The sequence below is a fragment of the Nicotiana attenuata genome, unplaced genomic scaffold (genome assembly GCF_001879085.1).
Source record: "Nicotiana attenuata strain UT unplaced genomic scaffold, NIATTr2, whole genome shotgun sequence".
Classification (NCBI taxonomy): domain Eukaryota; kingdom Viridiplantae; phylum Streptophyta; class Magnoliopsida; order Solanales; family Solanaceae; genus Nicotiana; species Nicotiana attenuata.
The window spans coordinates 203,324-229,445 of record NW_017671024.1 but is presented as its reverse complement, the minus strand read 5'-3'; the positions used below and the strand labels follow the sequence as shown (position 1 = coordinate 229,445).

The 26,122-nt window shown below is 40.1% G+C and overlaps 1 protein-coding gene across 1 annotated transcript; it reads right to left on the bottom strand.

The window, feature by feature from the left end:
* Positions 1-4,547: 4,547 nt before the first annotated feature.
* On the bottom strand, positions 4,548-10,568 carry LOC109205332 (dentin sialophosphoprotein-like). Its single transcript, XM_019368038.1, has 7 exons — positions 10,168-10,568; positions 9,946-10,078; positions 9,202-9,305; positions 8,058-8,229; positions 7,788-7,928; positions 7,476-7,707; positions 4,548-7,384 (listed from the first exon to the last, which is right to left on the bottom strand). The coding sequence occupies exons 1-7, from the start codon at positions 10,503-10,505 to the stop codon at positions 4,797-4,799; spliced, it is 3,708 nt and encodes a 1,235-aa protein (XP_019223583.1). The 5' UTR covers positions 10,506-10,568; the 3' UTR covers positions 4,548-4,796.
* Positions 10,569-26,122: the final 15,554 nt, after the last annotated feature.

Sequence of the window (26,122 nt, the reverse complement as noted above, 5' to 3'; positions counted from 1 at the left end):
TTTGATGCTATTCTCCTGTCATCCAGTCCTGGACTTTGTGATGTTATTTTGAGTCCAAAATCCACCCTGTGCTGTTAATTTCGACTACTGGTTGCTCCCCTTGCCGCTGCTGACTCCTTCTTCTTTCTCTTTGTTTTGACTCCAGGTACATCCTCAACTCTGCCTCAATGTAACTTTGAGATTGGAATGAATGAAACATATTCATGACTCTATTCCTGATCTATGTTCATTTTCTGTTGATTTTTAGATAGCTAATTGATATATAGTTGTTAGATCTAGTTTAACTTTGGGTTTGTACTAATATAAACAATGGACTGTGAGTTGATACATTTGTTTAGCTATTGACTTAAGCAGGGCGTAATTCTCAGACTTCTCCTCTTTCATTTTAGTTGAATTTTATCCACTCAAATGCTAGTCATCAATTCAAGTGTAGAATTTGGTTATCTTGTTTTGGATTTGAATTGTTGACGTCTCAGGTATAGCTGTAATCAATACCTCACTTAGAGTATTAAATAAGCCATGTTAGTTAGATTTGGAGGTCATAACAATTGAACTCTGTAATTTAATTGTTTGGTGGATATATTTGACAATCACATGCAGAATTAATTTGCCAAATTTAGCCTATGCTTCCAGTTTTAACCCTTAGTAGAGAAGTAGATAAAAGGATCTGAGTTTTGGGAATAAAATCAAGCCTGGTTCGTTCTTATTGAGTTAGTTGAATTTAGAAACAACACAAAGTAATAATGAAATTAGTATTTCCATGAAAATTAGCATTTCAATTCGGATGAATATGTTTGGATTTAGGCTCAGCGTGCATTGATTTGGTTAAACTTGAAGAGAGTCCAATTATGTTTACTAAACGCAATTTGGCGGGCCCAATGGGGCAGTTTCCTGAAGCTCTGTTTACTACTTCTAATAGTGGGCTCGCGGAGGCCCAAAATCCTGAACGTTGAGTATGAATTGGGTCTAATGTCAACTAAAGATAAAATTGCACTACCAATCTGGGCCTAGTGTCATAATAAGAAGCCCAAGGCTGGTCCAGTTTCAGCATAAGCTGTATTTTCCCTCTTCTTGGGCCAAACTTCCAAGGCCCAAAACCGTTGGAAGCTAAAAATCCATTAAAATTACATTAGGAATATGGGGATTAATTTGCGATATAAATTTAGGTTTTCGAGTTAGGTAGCGGGTTCAAATTAAGAGGGTCCTCCCTTTTTTTGAATTCGGACTTGAACTCGAGGCCCAAATTTATAAATGCAAATTAATTAAGCCCTTTTTAGAGACAAAAAATAAATAGAAAATCGTAGTTTGCTTTAGGCTGGCCTTTAAATAAAAGTGAGATGAGCCTCGCCAAACAAAAATGCATAAGTTGCGGGGCCCTCATTAATGCTTAACTAAAAATACTTAGAATTTGGGGCGTGCCGTTTAGCGAATTTCACGGCCTCCTGCAAAGATAATAACTCGTTAGCCGCTTTAGGCGCGCTTTTAATAATTTTACCTTCCTAAATACGGGTGTGCATTTCATGCAACCCAAATCCAAGTCCCAAAACGTTGAATAAGAATGTGTCGAGGATCCGGGTGCATTTCATGTGGCGTGATCCAAAGACACGTTTTTAAACGACGTTCACTTTCGTAAAAATTAACTAAAAGCGGTGAGTAATTTTAAAATTACATTATAGGTTGGAACATGTATAAGAATTAGATTTTAGCCATTTATAATAATTTAAGCGACCGTGCTAGAACCACGGGATCCGGGGGTGCCTAACACCTTCCCTCGGGTCAACAGAATTCCTTATTCAGAATTTCTGGTTCGCAGACTCCAATTGGGAAGTCGACAATTTTCCTCGATTTGGGATTTAAGTTTAAATCGGTGACTTGGGACACCACAAGTCCATCCTATCCCAAGTGGCGACTCTAAAAAATAAATAAATGATCCCATTTCGAATAATGTCACTTTAATTGGAAAAACTCCCTTATACATTATCCTTCGGATTAGTTGTGTAAAAAAAGAGGTGTGACAATCAGTTGTGATTTTGATTCATTTGAAAAAAAAAATCTACATCAATGGTATACCATTTCAAAATCTTCGTGTCAGGAAAGAATTAAATCTTTGCTAATAAGCTTACAAAGATGGTTATAAAATGTACGTATAACCTGATTTTGCTATGACATTAATGTCAAGTCACATATATGTTATTGTCCTACCCATTCAAATTTCCGTATCTATTTGTACATTAATCTTGAACTTTGGTTAATGTCACGACTTAAAATCTCACCGGAACCGTAATTACGTCTAACACTAGTTGTTAGGCAAACCAACATTCAATATTCAAAAATAAACTTCAATAATAGTAAGAAATAATCTCAAAAGCGGAATAACATAAATAACTGAAGTCAAATAGCGATACAACTGAAAAACCATCCATAAAACATGTATTAGTACATGATAATGTAGAATTTTTTGGACGTACTCCAATTGGCCTAATTTATCATGGGTCCATAGGAAACGGCCTAGTGACTAATACTCATTGATTCACCATAACTTTCGGGTTAATTTTATAGTGTTTCGTGGTCATGCAACACGACTTTGTGATTATATCCACTTTTTTGTTTGTATTGTAAAAAAATAAAAAAAAATGAGAAAAATACACTACGGGGCATCTTTTAAAAAGTATTTAAGATAATGGTATTAATTTTTGTTTATTCCATTTATAGCACATTCTTTTACAATATCAGCATACCGTAAAGATTTATGGAAACAATTAATGAATAACATAAATTATGGGATTAGTTTTATCCTTATTTATCTTTTATATTCTCTCTCCTCATATTTTCTATTCTAAATTTTAGTTGCTTGAATTAGCATTCAAATCACTCTCTTTTTCTATTCTAAATTTCTTTCCTTTATTTTAGCATTCAAATAGTCTGAGAATATTTTTAGTACTTTGAATATTTATATGAATAGTATAAATAAAATATGTCATATATATATATGAGATATGTTTTCCAAAATGAAATAGAGTCCATTACAATGGTGTTTTTAGTATATTAATATACAGAGTATACTGTATCCTTCAGCCATTGTATGTATATATTATTTTTTAATGTAATAATAGTAGATAATTAAATATATACATAGTATTATAATTGTGTTTGTGTGCGTGTGCGTGTGCGTGTATGTATATATATATATATATATATATATATATATATATATATATATATATATATATATATATATATTGTATATAAAAAAAACTATTAATATCATCATTATACTGTATAAAAAATTATATTGACATACAGCAAATAATAAAACTTTATACCAATGGTATATATAATTATATCATTTGTATACGCATAATGTACAATTCAATATTGTTTGACAAAAAGTTGGAGAGTCATGTTAATCTGCAACAAATAAGATTCATAAAAGTTTTAGAAAATAAATATAAGCTATGTCTTCCAAAATGAAATAGAGTCTACTAATCTCATATATGCACATAGCAACAGAAAACACATTAATCTCTTCATATAGTTCAGCGCTAATTTAGGAAGTTAAGGAGAAGAAACGGAACTGCTTTGAATTTTCTTTTTTTTGGAATTGAATGCGTTTAGGTAACTGAAATTTTTTCTTAAATATGGCCTATTTATGTTTTTTCCTTACAGACTTTTACTGGCCCATAGGAAATGGCTTATTGATCAATATTCATTGCTTTGTCATGACTTTCGAGTTCTATCTTTTTTATGTTTAGGTCATGCAACACGAATTTTAATTATATCCACATTTGTATTTTAATTATATCCACTTTTTTTTTTTTTTTTTTTTTTTTTTTTTTTATGTATTAGTACATAGGTAGTAAGCACTCGATATAAAACTATAAATAAGAAAAATACAAAAGATAACGTTATGCTAGGTTGGGGCCTGTGTAGCATATGGGCATTTCCTCACTATCCCTTTCATAAATGACAAACATTCTGGACTTGTTACCACGGCTTTTAATTGGGAAAATTTTAAAATAGCCAGATTTACAACTGGTCGTTCAAAAATAGCCCAATTTCAAAAGTAATTGAAATTTAGCCACTTTTTATGTAAAGATAAATCTGAGCGAAAACACTGTTCAAAACCCGAAAAATACTCCAGTATATTATGCTGGAGTTCCAGCATATTACACTAGAGTTCCAGGATAGTACACTAGAACTCCAGCATAATATACTGGAGTTCCAACAAGTATATTGGTCCAGTATAATATACTGGAGTTTGGAGCATCAGTGCTCCATTCTCCAGTATATTATACTGGTGCCAGCAAAGTATACCAGTCCAGCATAATATGCTGGAGTTCATACACAAGTGCACCGAACTCCGGTATATTATGCTGGACCGGTCTCTATTGCAGCAAAACGGTGGCTATTTTTCATTGACTTGGTAAATGCCGGCTATTTTTGATTGACCAGTCCGAAAACTGGCTATACCGTGCTATTTTTACCTTTTAATTTGGTTAAGTTTGGTAAATAATGAATCAACTATAAAACAGAAAAACATACCTGTCTGGAGTACAAGGCAAGTCATTTTCAGATGAATATCGATAAGTTACAACGAAAACGTTTGAGTCGTCCACACAGTATAACTTCAAGTTTTCATATAAACCAAACTTATTGTTATATCAAATGAATGAAGGAATTGTTTTTTTTTTTGCAAACTATAAACAAATACTCTATTGTATCGGAATCTCTTAGGTATGAAACATACTGTAAGAAACTTGTCTCCATTTTGACGTACACAAAGCTAAAAGACAATCTTACTTGGGATTCATTCGAAGCGCCTGCAGTTTGGCAGCTATATCATCATAATCAGGCAGCTTTGGATGTACATGACTAGCTTTATTCATACTATCCTCTCTGGAAAATTTGTTCCCACTCGAGGCTGGTGCCTTTAGAGCATCATTGCTACCTGATGTTGCTGACGTTTGGGTAGAGCTTGATGGTTGTTCCACCCTTGACTTCCGACTCCCTTCCTGTGATGTGATCTTGGGCTGTGAATTAGGCCTTGAAACTGTGGGTCTAACGCTGGGCTGCTCCGAACTCTTCCTTTTATCTGATGGGGCTTCATGTATCTCACCACTGTAAAAATTCCTGGTCAGTCTCTGCGGTACTTGTGTATCAGCAACATAAGAATTCATGACAGGTTTCTGGGTTTCCTGTACTTTAGCACTGAATGAGTTCCTGCTGGATTTTCTGTCTGAACCCGAGTCGGTATTAACAGCTGCCTCGTAGCTCATTTTAAACTTAGAGGAAAAGTTTGTATCTAAGCTGGAGGAAGAGGCTTTAGTCCTACGAGAGAATCCACTACCCAATTGACTTCTACCAGCAAGAGATTGCTCTTTAGGACCAACCTCGGAATCACTGCTATCAGAATCAAAATATGTAGTTGAACCTCGTAAGACCGCATGTTTTGTATTAACTTTTCTTCCTGTTTCTTGTCTGTAACTTGAAGTCTCTTGTGAAAAATCCTCACCAGAACTGTCAGTATCTGAATCAGAACGGGTGCCTTCCAATCTTGAGCTTGACTTCTCGTCTCTTTTCATCCTCACTCCTAAACCAACGGAACTCTTAGGGGGGGCAACAGCTTGTGACCTCAACTCGGGACTTTCCTGAGGTTCCTCTACTGAAGATGAAACATTATTTAACTGGCTCCTTATGTAAGGTGGAGGGATATGACCTTTGTGCTTAAGGCCACCTGTTAACTTCCCAAATGTCAATTCCTTTTCGAAACCAGAAACTGAAGAAGCTAAACTACCATCATCTGTCTGTGTCCCGGGCAAAGCTGGGGCACTGCCGTCGTCCTTTCTATCTTGGGATTTTTTATGCTTATGCTCATCTTCTGAACTGAAACTAAGTGAGTCACTTTTATCACCTTTAACTTGTCTTTGCACTCCTCCGGACACCATTTTGTCGGACAAGGAGGAGGATCTTGGTGAGTCATGATTCCATGCATGTTCATACGACACATTTTGAATATCTTTTGACCTCCCAATCGGGGAGCGGACCATCTCGCTGTCACTTTCGGAATTCATACAATCAGAATCGTCAAAGGTTGGCACAACATTCTCTAGTCGTGAATCGTTACCAGAGGCAACCAAGTTTTCAGATAATTGAGGAGAGTGCCTTTCCACAAAGATTTCTGACGACAAAGGAGACTTCTCCGGTGATTTGTCATAGTGAAAGCTCCACGAGTTTTTATTTGCGGAGTCGTAAGTAGGTGATTTCCTTTCTGGTGATGGAAAATAAAGTTTGGCCTGCTGGTCATCATACACAGGATCCGAGTCAAACTTAATATGATCATCATCTTCTGAACCAGAATCGTCAAAAGCAACAGAGGCAGAATCATGAGAATTCTTATTAACGGTTTCACTGGGAACATGACCTTGGTAAACACCAGTATACGGATCATCATCATTAGTCGCATCATATCCAAAACTTCGGTGACTAGAATGAGGAATATTTTCACCAAAATCAGAAGTGCTTAAATAAGAATCAGAAGAATTGATTTTGGGATCTTTTGAAGTAGTTTTTTCTCCAAAATAATTGAAGTTCTCAGTTGAATCATTCTCAAAGCTACTCATGGATTGAGATTCAGTTCTCCCAGTTGAATCATTCTTCATAATCATTTTGTCTCTACTGTCCTCTTTTGATAAGCTTTTCTGCATATACCTATCACCTTCTTCAAGGCTAGAGAATGAATTATCATTATTAATTGAGCCTATGGAACCTGAGGAGACTTGTGACCCAGGCCTATCCGAAGTGCCATGACTTTCATTGTGATGTCTTGTTACTCTAGCTAGATTATCACGTTGCAAACCATCCGTCCTTTCATGTTGAAACCTTGAGTTTCTATCAGGTGAAGAGCTGATCACTGGATCTTTAGGAAAATGTTCATGGATGCTTGAAGTACCATACTTTCCTGGTTCTCCAACTACTGAAGTACCATGATTATCATCATGAAATTGTCTTCTCGCTCTAGCCAGATCTTCCTGTTGCAAACTATCGATCCTTTCATTCTGAAACCTAGGATTTCTATCAGGTAAAGAGCTGGTTGATGAATCTTTGTGAAACTGTTCACGGGAACTTGTATCATACATTCCTGGTCCTCTACTGCCTCCTGATGACTGTACTTCAGACCTCTGAGATTCTGAGGAATATTGCCTTGGAAACCTTGAAAGTTCTGCAGCAGCTCTGGCGGCTAGGCTTGCACGTTCTGCAGACTCAGCCGCTGCTTGAGCAGCAGAGGTAGCATCCTTAAATTCCATGTTCCAATTCTGCCGGCCAACAGAAAAATTACCATCTGCAGGAAATGATTGCTCTGCTTCCAACCCTTCATCTCTAAACCCTAAGAGCCATGAACAACCATAATTAGCATAAATTTGCAGTTGGAGAACCAAACTGTACAGGTTGTATTCTAGCATATGAATGATACTAACCTGAAGGACCACCTCCATGATGATAATTAGAAGATGGTGCTATGCCTCTGCCACCACCATGTGCAGAGACAAAGTTTTGTGTCCTTGGTGAGGACATCGCATTCTGCTCTGGGATATTTGGAGATGCATTAGGCCTCTTACCGTGATCGAGTGGAGTTCTCACATCTGAAGCTTCAGAATGAGGAGGATCTTCATGGATGTTACCGGCCTTCTGTAAACTACCGGATCCATTCTGGACAATTTTGACCAATGAAGTCAGTAAACGCATAATAACTTGCTCCATCTTAGTCATCAATGGAAAAAGTATCATACCAGCAAGTCATTTGGAGGCACTGACTCCGCCTCCTCTACTGATTTAGGATCCCATTGAACACCATGTTCCACAGCAATTGCTCCCAAGATTCTGATTTTGGTCTGCCCATCAGGTGCCTTGGCAGATAACTTCTCAACCAACTAAAGTACAACAGCCAAAAGACAATAATTAAGAGCACTATGTTACTGAATTTGAGAAATATAAATAGTTCATTATCTTCATATTAAAAGTCAAATTTCAATTGTTGACCGGGGATACTGCAAATTTACCATGCGGCTAACTCCACAATCAGGACGGAGCTCAATTGCTGCACTGATAAATTCTTTTCCGTACTTTGAAGTAAAATGCTTCCGCACATCTAGAAGTTCTGGTATGTCTCCACACCTTGGTGAAGCAAACACTACACTGGTAATTGCTTCCTTCAAGTCAATGGGGCAATTTCTGTTCATCACAGACAATAACATATGAAAACCCTTCAAAGGTATCACACTTAATCATTAGCCATGAGTTAATCCTGGGAAACAGAATGCATTTCTTTATTTGCCACTGCTAAAGCTGATATTCCAAGTAAAATAGCAGAAAGCACCCTCAATTTGGATTAGTAAAAAGATGGGAGCCAGGAAAATAAATCAAACAGTAAAGTACATAAAAACAGTGATGGAAAGGATATATTCTTCAACAGGGACGAGTAAATGTGAAAAAAGAAAAAGGAATTCCCTTCACAAAGGTTCTTGCAAACACTGTTGAATGGACTTTACAGACTTTGGCTAGTTTAAGGGACAGAATAATAGTTTACTGCAGCTTCCAACTGCTAATAGTCTTGTCGACAAAGGGGGCTCAGCTCAAAATCTCACACCGAAGAGATGTTTTTCAGATATTAAAAGATCAAGATATGCACAGCTATAAATATCCTTATCAGGTCATGATTCTACGGCTAACATCACCATCATCACTACAATCCACATAGTAAATCCAAAACACCAGAGAAGCCATCACACAAAGAGCATGACTAAAATATAAGTAAGATAACAAATTCCTATATGTCTAAGAAGAAGCTAGTGATAGAGTAGAGTTGTCCTCTCCCTGTTGTGGTTTAGATCAAAGCTGGCAGGGAGAGCAGTACTTGATAAAGAGAGTTAACAGATTACTACAGTGAGACTAACAATTGGACTAGACAAGGAAAGTTAAGTCATGCGACTACCTAGCAAAATGAGGAGTCCGAGCAACATTATTTTATTTTTTTCTTGGGTTTGAGTTCATCAAAGGAGTTATAGGCCAGCTACAAGCAAATCACATTTGACTGCAAGTGTAAGGCGAGATTTCATATAAACATGGTGCTGTGTCATGCACATATCTCATGCAGATAGAGACTAACATAATGCTAAAGAAACATCATCCACGAAACCAACTTACTTTTGTGACTCAATAATAGGCAAGCGTGCCACAATCAGTTCGCAGTAAATCTCAATAAGATCATATGCTGCTATCATCTTCTCCTCCCTAACTACATGCTCCACCTAACATTAAAGTATGAGATAGATGAGATATTATACTCAAAAGCCAAATCTGAGATACACACACGCACACACATACACATGTTTAACTTACCAACCACAGCTATAGAACTTACCAGACATTGCAATTAGATTCAAGAATATAACTTAAGCTAGCAGAAGTAAAGTTTTTATGATGTGAAGATACCACTTGAAGTATCCCAGGCGAGCATGCATATTCCATGCTTTGGCACACAGTCAAAAGATGCATCATTTGGCTGCTACTCTAGTGCCAAGACTGCACCTCATTTCTGATATGCCACTAATTATCTAGCATTGTGATAGCTAAAGCAGAATCCTACTACTGATCCCAAGGCCAGCTATTCAGTAAGTGCATCAAATGCATGGTATCCACAGGGCGAACTATTTGAATGTCCGCTTGCAAGTATCTAATCATCCAATGTGCCTTTCTAATTTTCATGATTGGATCAAGATCATATCACGAAATTTTTATACAAAGTTAGTCTTATCTGACAACCAAATTCAATCAACAGAACATCATAGCAAAGAACATAATTACATGTAATTAAGTAGGCAAAAGCTCGTTTTTTTTTACCTTATTGGCAGAGAAGAATTACACGGCATAAAGAAGAGTATGACTTACGCGAATTCGGGCAGTCCGGTCCTGGCCAGAATCGAGCAACTGCGCCACTTCTCTTTTCATCTGCTTCACTGCCACTTCCTTCTTGTTCTTCAACAATTTCAACCTTGATGACGCTAGCTTTAACGACGTCTTACTGCATCAAATTTCACAAAGATCAATATGAATACGCCTATCACATAAATTCAAATCAACCAACAGCTATGGGGAGTTGACCGAAATTACCATTTGGCGGAATTGAAGCTCTTGGTGAGCATTTCTTTTGAACTTCTTAAAAAATTCGACTTCTTCATTGTTTTTATCTCTGTGTTTTCAAGGTACAAAATCAAATCCAGAATTGAAGCAGCAACTTTGATTAAAAAAAAAAACTTTTGCGATTGAATGGATCGATGGAAATTAGGGTATTTGGGAAACTGCAGATAGTGGATTGAAATTTGATGGAAAAGCATTAAAGAATAATAATAAGGAAATGGATGGGGTAGTTTCAAGGAAGGATCTGATTCGGTTAACGAAGCAGGACTTGACTTTAACGAAAACGAGGATTGGGTTGAGGAAGTAACCATGAAATTGACCCCTGCAAAATTAAAATGAAATGTCTATAAGGACGTTTCTTGCAGATCATTACATCTGGTTACTAATAATTGTGGTTATTAGTATTACTAGGTCAATTCCGTGATTAAGATATCATTACACCAGAGTTTTCAAGTTCTTTTTCTTTTTTCTTTTTCCTTTTTTTTTGCCTAAAAGTACAGTAAATATAGGAGTACTATATATTACTTCTGTTGTGTTTCATCGAATATGGAGTTTAAGAACAAAAAAATAAAATAAAATGGATTGGTCGAATTCACTATTTACTTTTCCTAGTTTCCTATAATAGTGGGTTTATTCCAGAATTTTGTAATAAGCCCCTACTTATTTACCCTAGCAATGGATGGATTAACCAATGAAATACAAGATGCGGTCCCATGGTGTATGTTGTTTGCTTATGACATTGTGTTAATTGACGAAACTAGCGAGGGTGTCATCTAAAAACTTCAGCACTGGAGAAACACCTTAGAAAGTAAGGGCTCTAAAATAAGTAGAAGTAAGACTCATGAGTAATGTTACGCGGCGCCTTCCTGAGATTCCATGGAAGGGCGGCGTAAGACCAGGCAACTGATGTCAGTGCAGTTGCTATCCACCAACTGAGGTCCCCTCCTTACGCTAGACGAGATTGTCAATGCCGTACGGGAAAACCAATGTCAAGAGCAATTGTGAGAACGAAATTAGAATTGAGAATGGAAAAAAGCTTGATTGCATTAATAAAAGCTATTACAGGAAAGCAACGCGGTGTCGAGGGGGAGAGACACCAGTACCGAGAATTATTTTCTTGCTAGAAAGTTTGATTGCTTGATCCCCTATAGTGCTTAAAAAGATAAACCAAAGTTACAAGACTAGACCTAACTAAGCTAGAGGAACATAATGGAAGTACATAAAATATAACTACTCTATATTTACAATGAAAAGGACTTAGTTTTCTCCAAGGTAGAAACAGGTCCGTCGTCAGCAACCTTGTCTTTGGCATCACGGTCTGCGCCTGCGGCATCGTCTGCACGCGCGATGCTGTTGGCATCTGCCTGCGGCTGGGCACTGGCGAGGGATATCGGTGGGGCGACAGAGGCACATGCGCACTTGTCACTTGGCGCGGCCAAGACCACGGGGCCGTCCGTGGCGCTAGGCGTTGGGAGGCTTGCTAGGATGCCATGGGACGCGTCCAAGGGGTCATGGGGCATGGCTGGAAAGCCGCCCATGACATTCTCCCCCACCTGAGTTGGCGACGTCCTCGGCGCCTTACTTGCAAGATAATCATCAATTAGGCTCTTGCAGGCTTTGAGGTTTGTTCCCCTCTCCCAAGTATTCTCCTCTGCATCACAGCCCTGCCATTTCACCAATAACTCTTGGTGATCTTTCCTTGAGGCGTGAATCACTCTATCATCAAGAATAGCTTCAGCACGCCTTTTCCCCGTTGAATTTGGGCCTCGAATACTTGGTATTGTGAGTTGGCTCCGTGAAGGATCCTCCATGTCTTCCCGAAAAGGTTTCAGAAGACTGACATGGAAGACGAGATGGATTTTTCACCAAGCTGGGGTATCCACCAGGTATGCAACTTTCCCAATGCGTCTTTCAATGGATAAGGGTCCAATGTATTTTTAAAATAGGCGAGGGTCATGGACCCCCGCAAACAAGTATCGCTTTAGAATTTTGACCATCACTTTGTCTCCTACTTGGTATTCAACAAAGCGACAATTTTGATCAGCATGCCTCTTCATCCGCTTTTAGGCTTTGACAAGATAGCTCCGCTCTATCTCCAAATTTTGCTTCCATTCTTTTGAGAAGCTAGCAGCTCGAGGAGATTTTGACATGTTTGGTGCATTCACGGTGTGTGGGAGTAGCGGTTGCTGTCCGATAACAATTTCAAAAGCGCTTTTGTTTGTACTAGAGCTCTTTTGTGAATTGAAACACAATTGAGCAGCATCCAGAAGCTTCACCCGGTTCTTATGTGATCCGGTTACAAAGTGGCAGAGATATTCCTCCGGTATGCCATTGAACCGCTCCGTCTGGCCATCAGATTGCGGATGAAAACTTGAGCTGTGACTCAGTTTGACCCGAGGCACTTAAAGAGTTGGGTCCAAAAGTTGCTAGTGAAGCGTGAGTCGCGATCACTAACAATGTCTTTAGGCAGGCCCCAATATTTGACGACATGAGAGAAGAAGAGTCGAGCTGTATCCTCTGCTGAGATGTATTGTGGGGCTGCAATAAAGGTAGCATACTTGGAAAACCGATCCACCATAACCAAGATAGTTGTGAGATCTCCGACCTTGGGCAATCCGGTGATAAAATCCAGGGGAACACTTCTCCAAGGTCTCTTTGGGACAGTTAGTGGTTCCAAGAGTCCCGCTTGTGTCAAGCGGTCCGGCCTGTCTTTCTGGCATACTAGACAAGTCTTCACATAATGGGCGACGTCATCGGCCATTTGAGGCCAATAATATGCACGACGAAGTAATGCCATGGTGCATTCTTCACCGGGATGGCCGGCCCACAGAGTATCGTGACATTCCGCCAGAAGAGTCCTTCGCAGATCTCCTCCTTTAGGAACATAAAGTCGGTTCTCTTTCACTTTTAGGAAATCATCTTCCATGTAGAACTTGCGAGTCTTGCCTTGTCCTACCAAATCAAGCAAATAATGTGCAGCAGGATCCTTGATGAGTAGATCCTGTATTTGGTCTTTGATGGTGGTAGCTACTTCACTCCCCCTTAGGGTGGCGAGTAGGCACACCGATGCTAGATCATCTCTCCGGCTGAGCCCATCAGCAACATGATTGGTCTTCCCACTTCGGTACTCCAGGTTGAAGTGGAATTCAGCTAGGAGTTCCTGCCACCTGGCCTGTCGACCATTCAGCTTCGGCTAGGTCATGAAATGGCTAACAGTTGTGTTGTATGTCTTGACCACGAACGGGGTTCCCAGCAGATAGTGCCTCCAAAGGCATAAGCAATGGACGACAGCCAATAGTTCTTTCTCATGGGCGGCATAGCGTCGCTCTGCATCCTTTAGCTTCCGGCTCTCGTACGCTACAGGATGCCCTTCTTGTAGCAAGACTCCACCAAGGGCATAGTCGGAGGCATCCATTTGTACCTCGAATGGCTTGGCCAAATCAGGGAGGGCCAAGACAAGGCTACTAGACATAGCCGCTTTCAATTTGTTGAAGGCCTCCGCTCGCCTGGGTCCCCAATCCCAAGGTGTGACCTTCTTGAGGAGTTCTGTCAATGGCACTGCAATGAGGGAGTAATTTTTCACAAATCGCCGATAGAAGTTGCATAGGCCAAGGAACGCCCTCAAGGCATGGATATCCTTAGGAGGCGACTAATCTGTGATAGCCTGAATTTTCTATTGGTCCATCTTGATCCGCCCTTCCTCGATGACATGTCCGAGGAAGTCAATCTGTTTTTGAGCAAAGGAGCACTTAGACAGCTTCGCATATAGTTCGTGCTCCCGCAATCGAGCTAGGACCTTCCGCAAGTGCTCCAGGTGTTCTTCAAGTGTTTGGTTATATACCACAATGTCATCCAAGTATACCACCACGAATTCGTCAATGCACTCTCGGAAGACTTGGTTCATTAGGGTGCAAAATGTGGCTGGAGCGTTAGTTAAGCCGAACGGCATAACCAGGAAGTCATATAACCCATATCTTGTCACACAGGTCGTCTTGTGCTCATCATCCTCTGCAATCCGAACTTGCCAATAACCTGTCTTCAGATCTATCTTGGTGAACACCGTCGCACCACCCAGTCTATCGAACAAGTCTGCCATTAGCGGAATAGGGTACTTGTTCTTCACGGTGATTTTGTTTAGAGACCGATAGTCCACACAGAGTCGCATGCTGCCATTATGTTTCTTTTGGAATAGCACAGGCGACCCGTATGGGGACTTGGAGGGCACAATGATCCCTGTGTCTAGCATTTCCGTCAACTGTCTCCGAAGCTCGGCGAGTTCGGGTTGTGACATTCTGTAAGGCTCCCCGGCGGGTGGCTTCGTGTCACGCCCCAAATTTGAGGGACATGACCGGCGCACGACCGGGTAGCCCCAGCCAAGCGAACCTAGATGCCTTTCCTGACCCACATGTTACCCCATGTTTCCTTACTCAATTATTCCAAGATTTTGCCAAATGATTAATTAAGAACACTTTTTAATTTACAAAACACATACATACTTACATAATAGTAATGACACCAACTCGTTACCAATGTATGAAATACGGATCTACACAAGTTTCTAACCCACATCTACTGTCTACGGAGCCTCTAAAAGTACAACAGGATAATATAGTATTTGCCGGTAACAAGGCTCCAGCTATACCTTACACAAAATCAAAAATAAAACTCCGAAAACAAGCGGCCTGAGCCACGCAGGGCCCCGAGAGGAAAGGGGCTCACCAAAAAGCTGATGAAGGACGAAGGGGAGCTGCGATCGGTGGACTAGAGTACCTGCTACGGATCCACCTATAATCATAACACGAATGTAGCGCCCCCGGCAAAAGGGACGTCAGTACACTTGAATTGTACCGGTATGTATGAACAAACTTTGCTCCAAGTAAACTCGAACCATAAGCAAGTAAGTAGCAGTAATAAAAGCGACAGTCAAATTCACAAGGAGGGAACAATTAAGCCAACAGGTATACAATCCCTCACCCATAAACAAGCATGTAATTGTAATGGAAACAACAATCAAATCCACAAAGAAAGAGCAATCAAACCAACAAGTTTACAATCTCTCCTGTTTCCCCTTCCACATTTCCACACCAATAATTTCACAATTTGTTCATAGTTCATTTCAATAGCGATTTCGATCGCTTTCCAACCTTATTACCTCGGCCACCCTGATTACCTCGGCCACCCTTATCACCACAACCCACACCTTATTTCTCCGTGTTGCGGCGCGCAACCCGATCCCACCGAACAATCACAATTCACAAACAACACAACAATAACAACAACAATTCACAAAGAATAACAACAACAATCCTCAAGAAACAACAACAATGACCCTCAAGGAATAACAACAACAATTTACATGAACTTCCATAGCCATCAATACCATTTCCATGTATTCCACTACTCATATGCATTAATAGGTCACAACGATAATTTCCCACGACAAACCACATATGTTACTACCACGGTTATTCCGAGCACATCAATTCCCATTTCCTTCCATTACTTGTTTCACAGTTCTTACCACATAGCACATTTACAATCGCAAACTTGGTTTATTTCTAATTACTTGCATCAATATAGCGAAGGCACAACCACAATCACTCAACCATACCAATCACAGGAATTTCACAAACAAATCACGTAGGAATCACATACCAAGCACTCAAACACCCAAACAAGGCGATTTTACAAGTTCAAAGTTAGCCATACATACCTGGAGCCGAATTCCCTTTTAACTTCTATTTCCAATTCACCAAATGGTCTAGCAACGTCAATCTAGTGCACAAGTTAACGCGTATGACTTAGAAAAGAAGTTCACAATTTCTACTCAAACTTATTAAGGTCATCAACCCATCTTTGTACCATCTTTTACTCCTACCCAATTACTCTCACTAGGTTTTAGGTTATAGAATGACATGCATGTATGAGTTCAACCACTATTTTCAAAAACCAATGCATGAGACTCCCCCCCCCCCCAGTTTAAACCAGAAATTCAGTGAGAAGGGTTAGGGATGTTACCTGCAAGAAAAGGGGGATGAAGATAAGCTTGAAATTTCCCGGCCCGGATGGTTTTGAAGAATCAAATTTTGGAGAAGATGACATTCTCTCTCAAGACCCTCTCTTCCTCTCTCTTATTTTGTGCAGAAGATCGTTAAAAATGAGGGGCTGGGGGTGTTTTATTAAAAAGGGGGTCGGGTATAAAATTTAGAAAATAGAAGCCCGAGCAAGATCTCCGGTCGCATTCTGCGATCGCAGAACTGAAATGCGGTCCGCAGATTGGACCGCAGAATTGCCCCCAAAACTCTAATGATTCTGTTTGGGTCTACGACAGGAATGCGGTCCGCATTCCTGTTATGCGGTCGCATTGTGCACCGCAGAACTGACCTTCACAAATCTTTGAGGAACTTATGCGACGATTATGCGGTCCGCATATTGGTTATGCGATCGCATAATAGACCGCATTTTCAACATTAATTTTGACAACTCTTCTGTTCCACTCTGCGATAGAAATGCGGTCCGCATATTAATTATGCGGTCGCATTTTGGACCGCATCTTGACCTGAAGTTTAACCAAACCACAGCTTCACTATGCGGTAGGAATGCGATCCGCATACCATATCTGCGGCCGCATTCTTGACCGCAAAATGGCATTTTTCTGGGAAATTGATTCTTTTGATTTTTACAAGCTTAGATCAATACCAAGGGTCCGAACCGCGCGCATTCCTAATACATATTCGGAGTCGACACCACAAGATGCTAGGTTTTGAGCCAAAAAATTTTACGGGGCCTCACACTTCGCGCCCGGCACCAACTTAATTTCGTGGTCCACAGTGCACCTAGGCGGAAGTTGCTTTGGCATGTCTTGTGGTATGACATCTTCAAACTCCAGTAGAAGCTCCTTTATGGGTGCAGGAATGGGACCCGATGAGCGTTCTATATCTTCAATGCAGAGGGTTGCCAGGAATGTAGGTTCATGTCTTTTGACCCTCTTCTTCAACTGCAAGGTCGAGATATTCTCAGTGGCCATCTTCATGGGCATGCACGGGATCATGTAGGGCTTTTCCCCGTTTGCTCCCATCATCAGTAGCATGTCTGCATACGGAATGGGCATGGTTTTGGTTTGCCTTAGTAATTCCAACCCAACTATCAACTCGAAGTCATCTATGATCACCACTCGCAGGTTGAATTTTCCTTCGTAAGGACCAAGCTTCACTGGTACCTTTTTGGCTATTCCACCCACTGGCTGAGGAGGTGAGTTGATAGCCTTGACATGACCTCTACCCTTTCCTACAACTAGACCAAGGCACTCCACCTGAGTCGAGGCTAAGTAGTTGTGGGTAGCTCCCGTGTCTATCATCGCTCGAATGGGCTTGCCATTTACTTTCATCTCGACGAACATTAAGGTCCTCTCTTGTTTAAGAGAAGTCCTCTTATCCGCCTTCTTTTTCCCTTTCTTGGTGATTGGACGGGGGTCCTTCTTCTTAAGAATACCAGCACTAGTTTCTGCTAAGGCCTCCGAAATAGAGCCAACAATTGCATTGAATGCACCTACTGATTCGATCTGGTCCGCATCATCTGTGTCATCATCGGTCCCATCATTAAAAGCTTGATGGGCGTTCATCTGTGCATGTGGGCATTCATTATTCCAATGTGGTCTGCCGCAATGACGGCATCCTCAAGGGGGCTTTCTCCCCCGATCATTATTATTTAACGCAGCACTATTGCTGTCTGAGGAGGGAGCCTTAGATTTGGTTGCACTCTGATCTCCTCCACTTCTGCTACGGCCACCACTGCTAGGCTGGCCCCCTTTGTATCCCGTTCGGGCAAGCGGTTGAGGCCTATCCTTCCGAGCTTCCACTTGATAGTCCCCAAGGCATTCAGCTGCTTGGATCGCCTTAGGTAGGGTATCTACCCTTTGTCTTTGCAGCTACATATGGGTATAAGGTTTCAACCCTTCCAAGAAGGTGAAGAGTTTGTCTTTGTCCCCCATGTCACGTATGTTCAGCTTGAGCGCGGAGAATTCCAGCACGTAGTCCCGCACTGATTTGGTCTGGCGGAGCTCCCGTAGCTTCCTCCTTGCATTGTATTCGACATATTCGGGGAAGAACTGTAGGCGTATGGCTGCCTTCAGTTCAGCCCATGTATCAAGAGCATCTTCACCGGCCCTGATGGCTTCGTACTTCACCTGCCACCAGAGTTTAGCATCACCCTGAAGATACGTGGCAGCAACTGCTACCTTCTTAGCTTCTTCTAGGCCCCCCACAGCATCGAAGTACTGTTCGATGTCAAAGATGAAGTTTTCCACTTCTTTGGCATTCCGAGCTCCACTGTATAGCTTTGGCTCAGGAATTTTCAGGTTTTTGTGTCGCGGGAGCGAGGTTCACAACATCCCCGATTTGGTTTCTGCCTCCTTGAAGCAGGCCTTGTAAAGTAGCATTGACAAATTGAGCTGGCCTGTCAAGTTGTCTATAGTTTGTTGCATGGCAGTCACCCTATCTGCCTCTTGTTCCCTGTAGGCTAAATCCTTGGCATGCTCCTGTTGGAGGCCCTCGAATTTGCCAAAATTTTCGGCTGCATCTGTGGCTGTCGTTTGCTGGTCTCCCTCAGAGTCGCGACTGATGTTTTCTATGTCAACTTCGGCCTGGAGCACTCTGTGGTCCAGGTCGTCCAACCTTTGCACTAGGCTGGTTCTTAGTTCAGGCACCGTATCCACGATGGGCCGTAATACGTCAATCGTCTCTTCAAGGATCGCAATGCGGTCCCCATGATTCACCATGGTCAGAAATGGTGGTAATGGCAATGTATTCCCTCGTCCGATGTCGAGCCTAGGCTCTGATACCAACTGTTATGCGGCGCCTTCCTGATATTCCTTGGAAGGGCGACGTAAGGCTAAGCAACTGATGTCAGGAGCGGTTGCTATCCGCCAACTGAAGTCCCCTCCGTACACTAGACGAGATTTTAAGTGCCGTACGGGAAAACCAAAGAGCAATTGAGAGAACAGAAATTAGAATTGAGAATGAAAGAAAGCTTGATTGCATTAATGAAAGTTATTACTGAAAAGCAACGCGGTGTCGAGGGGGAGAGACACCAGTACAGAGAATTATTTGCTTGCTAGAAAGTTTGATTGCTTGATCCCCCCTAATAGTGCTTAAAAAAAAACCAAAGTTACAAGACTAGACCTAACTAAGCTAGAGGAACATAATGGAAGTACATGAAATAAAACTACTCTATATTTACAATGAAATGGACTTAGTTTTCTCCAAGGTAGAAACAAGTCCGTTGTCAGCAACCTTGTCTTTGGCATCACGGTCTGCGCACGTTGCGTTGTTGGTATCTGCTTGCGGCTGGGCACTGGCGAGAGAAATCGGTGGGGCGACAGAGGCACATGGGCGCTTGTCACTTGGCGTAGTGCCGTCCGTGGCGCTAGGCGTTTGGAGGCTTGCTAGGACGCCATGGGGCGTGTCCAAGGGGTCATGGGGCATGGCTGGAAAACCGCCCATGACAGTACACGCGCTGCAAGTTTTATCAGCATGAGAAGAGCAAGTTTAGATATATAGGCTTGTTGTTTCAAGAGAATAGAATGGTAGATGAAGATATTACTCATTGGATTAAAATCGGATAGTTGAAATAGAGAAGTGCTACCGGGAGTGTTATATGATAGTAGGATGCGTACTAAGGCGAAAGGTATGTTCTATAGAACAACTATAAGATCAGCTATCTTATCCACAAGATGAGTGTTGTAGAAATGTGAATGCTAAGATAGATGTGTGTCACACAAGATTAGATAGAATTAAAAATTACCACATTCGCCAAAGGTGCAAGTAGTAGAGAAGGAGCCAGGATTTGAAGTCTATGGGTTCTAGTCCACTTAAGTTATTGGGTTCTAAATTAACAATTTATACATATTTAATAAATTTCTCATGACAAATACAGGGTTTAGACCGAAGTTACTGGGTTCATCCGAACCCGTAAGTTCTACCCTAGCTTCGCCCCTACAAGTAGCACATATTGAGGATAAAATGATAGAAGGTCGATTAAGATGGTTTGGTCATGTCGTGCGTCATAATGAAAGAAAAAAATTAATAATATGTGATACCTACTGGTTGAAAATTATTTTATATATATATATATATATATATATATATATATATATATATTATTTGAATACCCTTATCGAAATTTCTAGTTTAGCCACTATTACATGGGTAAGTCCAATCAATGCTTAGCATGTGCACACCAAAGATCGCCAGCAAAGGGACCAAATCATATAAAATTAATTATTTAAATATTTAGATGAGAGTAAGGTACAATGAAATGCTTATAAAGTCCAGCAAAATAGATGAGAACATGTTACGTGCATTCCTCTATTTTCAAAATTTGCCTAGTCACCTTGGCTTTCCCATTATTATAATTCTTGCCATGTTACTGTGTCAACGGCGATTTTCTCTTTTTTTGAATAATGAGAACCTCTGCTAGGCACTTCTTCCTTAAAAGAAGCTTCCATTTGAAAGCCACCAAATTAAAGTCGTTACCCAATTGTTTGCCTTCACCTCTTCTCGTTTGAAAAGAGGAAAACGATTTTTCTCAGCCATCATTAGGCATCTCATATTCTCACCTAATACTTTTCTTTCATGCGACTACTGTTGGCAATGTTCTGAATTACTGGATTAGACTCCTCTCACCGGAGGCAAAGCCAAAATTCCAATTTATGAATTCTGAACCGACAACTTGAAGCTCTAATAATTGGATTTTAAATTTAGAATATTTAATGATGTTTTTTTAAATACAATCTACTGTTTGAGTAAAAGACATTAAGTTCAGAGGCGGATCCAAGATTTAAATCTTATAGGTTCAACTTTTAAAGTTTTTAGCATTGAACCAATTATATTTCTAAAGTTATGGGTTCATATATGCTATGTTTGTAATTTTAATGAATTTTTACACATAAATTTTTACTCTGTGTTAAAAGTTATGAGTTCAGTTGAGCCCGGTAATACTACACTACATCCACCGCTAATTGAGTTCGGTCGAACTCGTAGTTGAGCTTCTAGTTGAGCCCTTGCCTCTCACCAATAAATTTTTTCTCAATTTCCTTAAGTTGAACTTAGGATTTCTTCCCAATGCTCGAGGAATGAGAGAAGCACTCTAGAGAGTAAGAATTATAAAATTAAGTAAAAGTCAAACTGAATATATGCATCGCAGATCTAGTGCCTAAAAAGGCAAACAATTCATCTTCGAGGAGAATGGTATCATAGATGACGATGTTACACGCTGGAGTGGCACAATTAGTGAAAATTTATATGCACGGTCCTAACTTGCTTGGTATTAAGACGTAATAATAGTTGTTGTAAGTTGTTACTGGGAGGCTTGGTATCAAACTAAATTCACTAATAATCACTGATAAATGATGAAAAGTGCATATTTTTGAGTATATTTGCATATTAATTCTTGTGTGAGTCGCGGAAGATTACGTGGTTTTTGAAGTCAAATATGCTCATTATGTGTTTCTTATGTATAGAAACGAGTTTGGATGATAAATGATCAAAAGATGACAAATTGACACAAAAAGGAAGAGATGGAAAGAATTGGGAGCTTGTCCAATCTCGCGCGTGGCACGAAAACAGACGCGAAAAAAGAAAAAACTGAAGGCACAAAACAACGAAGTGAAGCGAAGGCACGGATCGCTTCGCGAACTGAAAAATTGCAAAAGCTGAATCCGCGTCCATCGGTGTGCCACGCGCGAAGGCAGACGCGGATTCCAGCTCTCCTATTTGAGATTGGATTGTATTGGACAGCCCTCCACCCTATCTAGGTCATATAAATACATACTAAACATGATTTTTACATAATTTTGTAGGAGGAGACACTACTTTAGGGTTATACAACACCTTTGGTGGTAAGAATACACTAGGAGCAAGGAGGAAGATTCAACCACGAGTTTTTCCTTTCTTCTTCCTGTTTTTTATTGCTGGTTATGAATTTTTGTATTGTATTTTCACATACTACTATGAGTAGCTAATTTATTATTTAGGGTTTTGATGGAACCTTTTGGAGGATGAATTCTTGTTAAGTTTAAATGTAATTTATCCTTTGAATTTCTTTACTTGTTCAACTACATGCTTATTTCTGTTGATTGAACGACCATCAATTGACTATGCCTATTTATTATGTGTTGCTTTTTGTAAAGGGAACATATATAGGTAGTTGTTGAACAACGTCACTCCTGACGTATATGAGGAATCAATACGGCAGGTTTAAAGGAGGGTTTAGGAATAACAAAGCCCTGACGTGGTCATAGTGAGAGGTAAGATTGTGCCAGCTAGTGTAGTTCGGGAGAATATATTTAGTAAATTGTGGTAGTTGCTTGGGAGAGAATTACGACACCCAAAGTGCTCACGATCAGTAGAAAATAATTAGGCGAAATTATAAGAGACGTAGCGGAGAGGATTCCGACAATTGGAAAAATCATAACTCTAGACCTCCTTAATCTTGTTTCCAATCCTTAGTATCTTTAGTTGTTAATTTACTATTTTAATTGTTAGTTAATTAGTTAGACATAAGAATCTTAATATTTGTAACTTAGGAATTTTTCAAGCTTGTCTTCTTGGTGATAGTGAACAGGTGTAGCTAAACCTTAGTTCTCTGTGGGATTCGACTTCGGACTTTTAGACCGGGTTGTATTTGCAGCGATCGCTTATCCTTTTTAGAACTAGAGTTGGGCGTGATCAAATTTTAGCGCCGTTGCCGGAGAACTAACGGTGTAGCTATAGTTGTACATATTGTTGGGTTTCAAATTTGAAGTTTTATATTTTTTTTAGTATTTTTTTTTATTTTAGTTTTACTTGTGATTTGAGAAACATGGCATCTTGGAATTATGGGAATTCCGATGTTGGTAATTTTACTATTGATATTCCTTGTGCTTATTATGGAGGAAATCACCTGTGGCAAAATGGTCAAAATATTTTCGAGAGCGAGTTATGTGCACCAACTCAATCTTATGTGTGGAATGTATGTGATATTTGCGGTGGTCAAGATGGTCACTTTTATGGTTGTGCTTATATGTCTTATTCTCCCCTACCCCTTATTATGATGGTTCTACTTTTTCTTGTGAGGTTAACAGGAACAAAGAACCCAGGGAAGATGACCTGAAGGAGATCAAAGATATGCTAAAGTGTTTCATGGAACAAAGTAATGAGAAAAAACTGCAAATACAAAGGCTATGATACTATCCAAAGGCAAGGAGCAACTATTCATAACCTGGAGGCACAAGTGAGTCAATTAGCTGAAACATTTAATGCTCAACAAGCTGATAATGTGGACAGTAGCCAAAAGGAGCAAGCATTATATGCAGAAATTGAGATGCTAATGCATGAGGTCAGAGTAGAACACCAACAATCTATCCAACTAGAATTTAAGGATGCCGATGTTGAAGATATGATATTAGAGTCAGCCAAGGACATTGAGGATACAAATTTAGTTGACTCTAGTGTGATATGTGTTGAGGATGTCTAAAATCTTGAAGTTCATGTATTTGAGTGCGTTGGACCTCTTTCCAAACACTTCTCTACCTTGTGTTCTGATGGCGAAATGGGAATGGATCCTTACGAGCATACAAAGGAGTGAACGGAAGAGGTAGATGAGCCTTATATTATGAAATTTTTGAAGCCGTCTAGGCAAGATGACACCGCTCAGCTTGAAGCCAAAAATTACATAAAGAATCATTTAATTTTTGGTTTACAAGAATTTGTACCACCCCAAGAGCATAATCATAATCTTGAGTCAAAACTTGGAGTTCAGTTTAAAAGCTCAATGTGGAGGCAAAAAATGATTCGCATCGTGCCGCGACGTTAAATCAAGCGCTTGTTGGGAGGTAACCCAGCTTTACTATTTTTTTTTTATTTTTTTACTCTTTTTAATTTTTTTTACAGTGTCGCTTTTTTTATTTTCTAGGAGCATGGGAAGCAAAGTTATTGGAAGAAAGCAAAGCAAGTGAGATGGTGAGAACTAAGTGTGGGGTGCCCGCACAAATAATCAAGTCTTGGAGAAGTCTGAGTACCCCATGAGCTTCTAATGCTTCGGCCTATGGCCTACCAGGGAGTTTTTCTTACTCTCTTATATTTATGAGTGTGCATTGGGGATAATGCACAATTTTAAGTGTAGGATGAAGAGACTGTTTGGGTGGATTTCTATGCTAGTTAGTTGTGTTATTTTATATGTTTTGAAAAAAACGTTAAAAAAAATAATTAGGTAGAAATAATCCCTCTTAGTTTTTCTTATGACAACGGTTCTTTTCCAAGGGATGACTCTTTGAACCGGGTAGTAGTTTTTTTTTTAGTAGAATTTTCAAAAAGTTTTGGACTTTACCCAACGATGAAATTCCTAGACAGTTTTCTTGAGGGTTTAAAGTCTAAAGAAAAATACAAAAGATATTTTTCTTTTTTTTCAACTGATAATGGAATGGGAAGAACTTGAGTATCTATGCTTTTTGACATGTTTTATATTGGGGCTTAGAGCTGGAGCATTTGTACTGAGCACTTTCTTTTTTATTCTTGTGACTATATGCCTTGAGAGTATTGTATGGGTCAAAATCTTGCTAAGAAAGTTGGGCGTGGAAAGATCAAAAAGTGAAAGACAGTGTTCTGATTCAGGCAGATAAGTCGAGGTCGACCAAAGCTCAACAACGAGCAGTCGCCGAGCGAGTCGTAGAGGTCGAGGTCGAATAGCGAAGAATAGGAATAGCGGCTAGTGTAGTCTTGGAACTAGAGACAAGAATATTCTCCTGGATATTCCCTTTGTTGTACTTTTTAGGGTCTTTAGAGAGTATCCCATATAAGTAGAAAGAGAGGGAGAAGAAAAGGGGGACGTGAGATTGAATCTGAGAAAACTATTGTAAGAAATTGACCATTGAGAGAAAATAAAAATTTACCTTTACTTAGTGATTGATTTTATAGATTATTCTTCTCTTCCACTCACATGATCCAAGAAAGTACCACTCATATTCTTGTTTACTGCCATATTTCGTTGGCAGAAGGAAGAATCTTTCACATCATTTGATACTTGGGTAATTTGTTCTTCCTATTTACATTTATTGCCACTCCTCATATTTATTGCTCATTATTCATTCTTCATTTACTCCCTAAAGTGTGCATTTAATGACTGAATATACGGTTGTAAGCATTTGGTAAACAGTGCCACCCAAACTCTAAACTTGATCTAGGAATTATTATGCTTGACTAGGATTCACCTTTCACCTCAGTTATCATTAAATTAGTTTAACAAAGAGTAGCATATTTTTTGGTCAAACAATTTGGCGCCGTCTGTGGGGACTTTCTAGTCAAAATTATAGTCTTTCTAGATCTACAAAAAGACACTAATAGCAAAGTGCAGAGTTTTCTTTCCCCTACTTGCATAATCTAACATGGCAGGAAATGGAGAAGAAAGATTAAAAGCAGAGGCAGACCCCACTACTAATCTCCTAAACACCATCAACGAAATTCATGAAGAGGACGAGGAGAACGTGACACCTAATGCCTCACCTGGGCGAAGTGACTCCCCTCACCCTCACGGCAGCGTCACCGCTTCTCATGGAAAGGGAGCCTCTATGTCCACTACGGAAGAAGCACCACCAGCCGTAAAAAAATTACTAGAGGCATGGCTAACGAATACGCTGAACAATACTCGACAAACCCGCTCAAAGGGCGAGCAGAGAGGGTGTGCGAGTTGACGTTTCCACAGCAATCAATGAGCAACACACCCAACCTCCCTCGACCGGTATAACTCGCTCTGTTAATGATGCAGGTAATGACGCCCTCACTGCCATCCTTAGAAAGATGGAGGAAATGGAAAACGAAAACAAAGCACTCCACGACCAAATGGGAGAGCATCAAGAAAGGGTAGATAAGATACCAGGCACCCCAAAACTCCTACC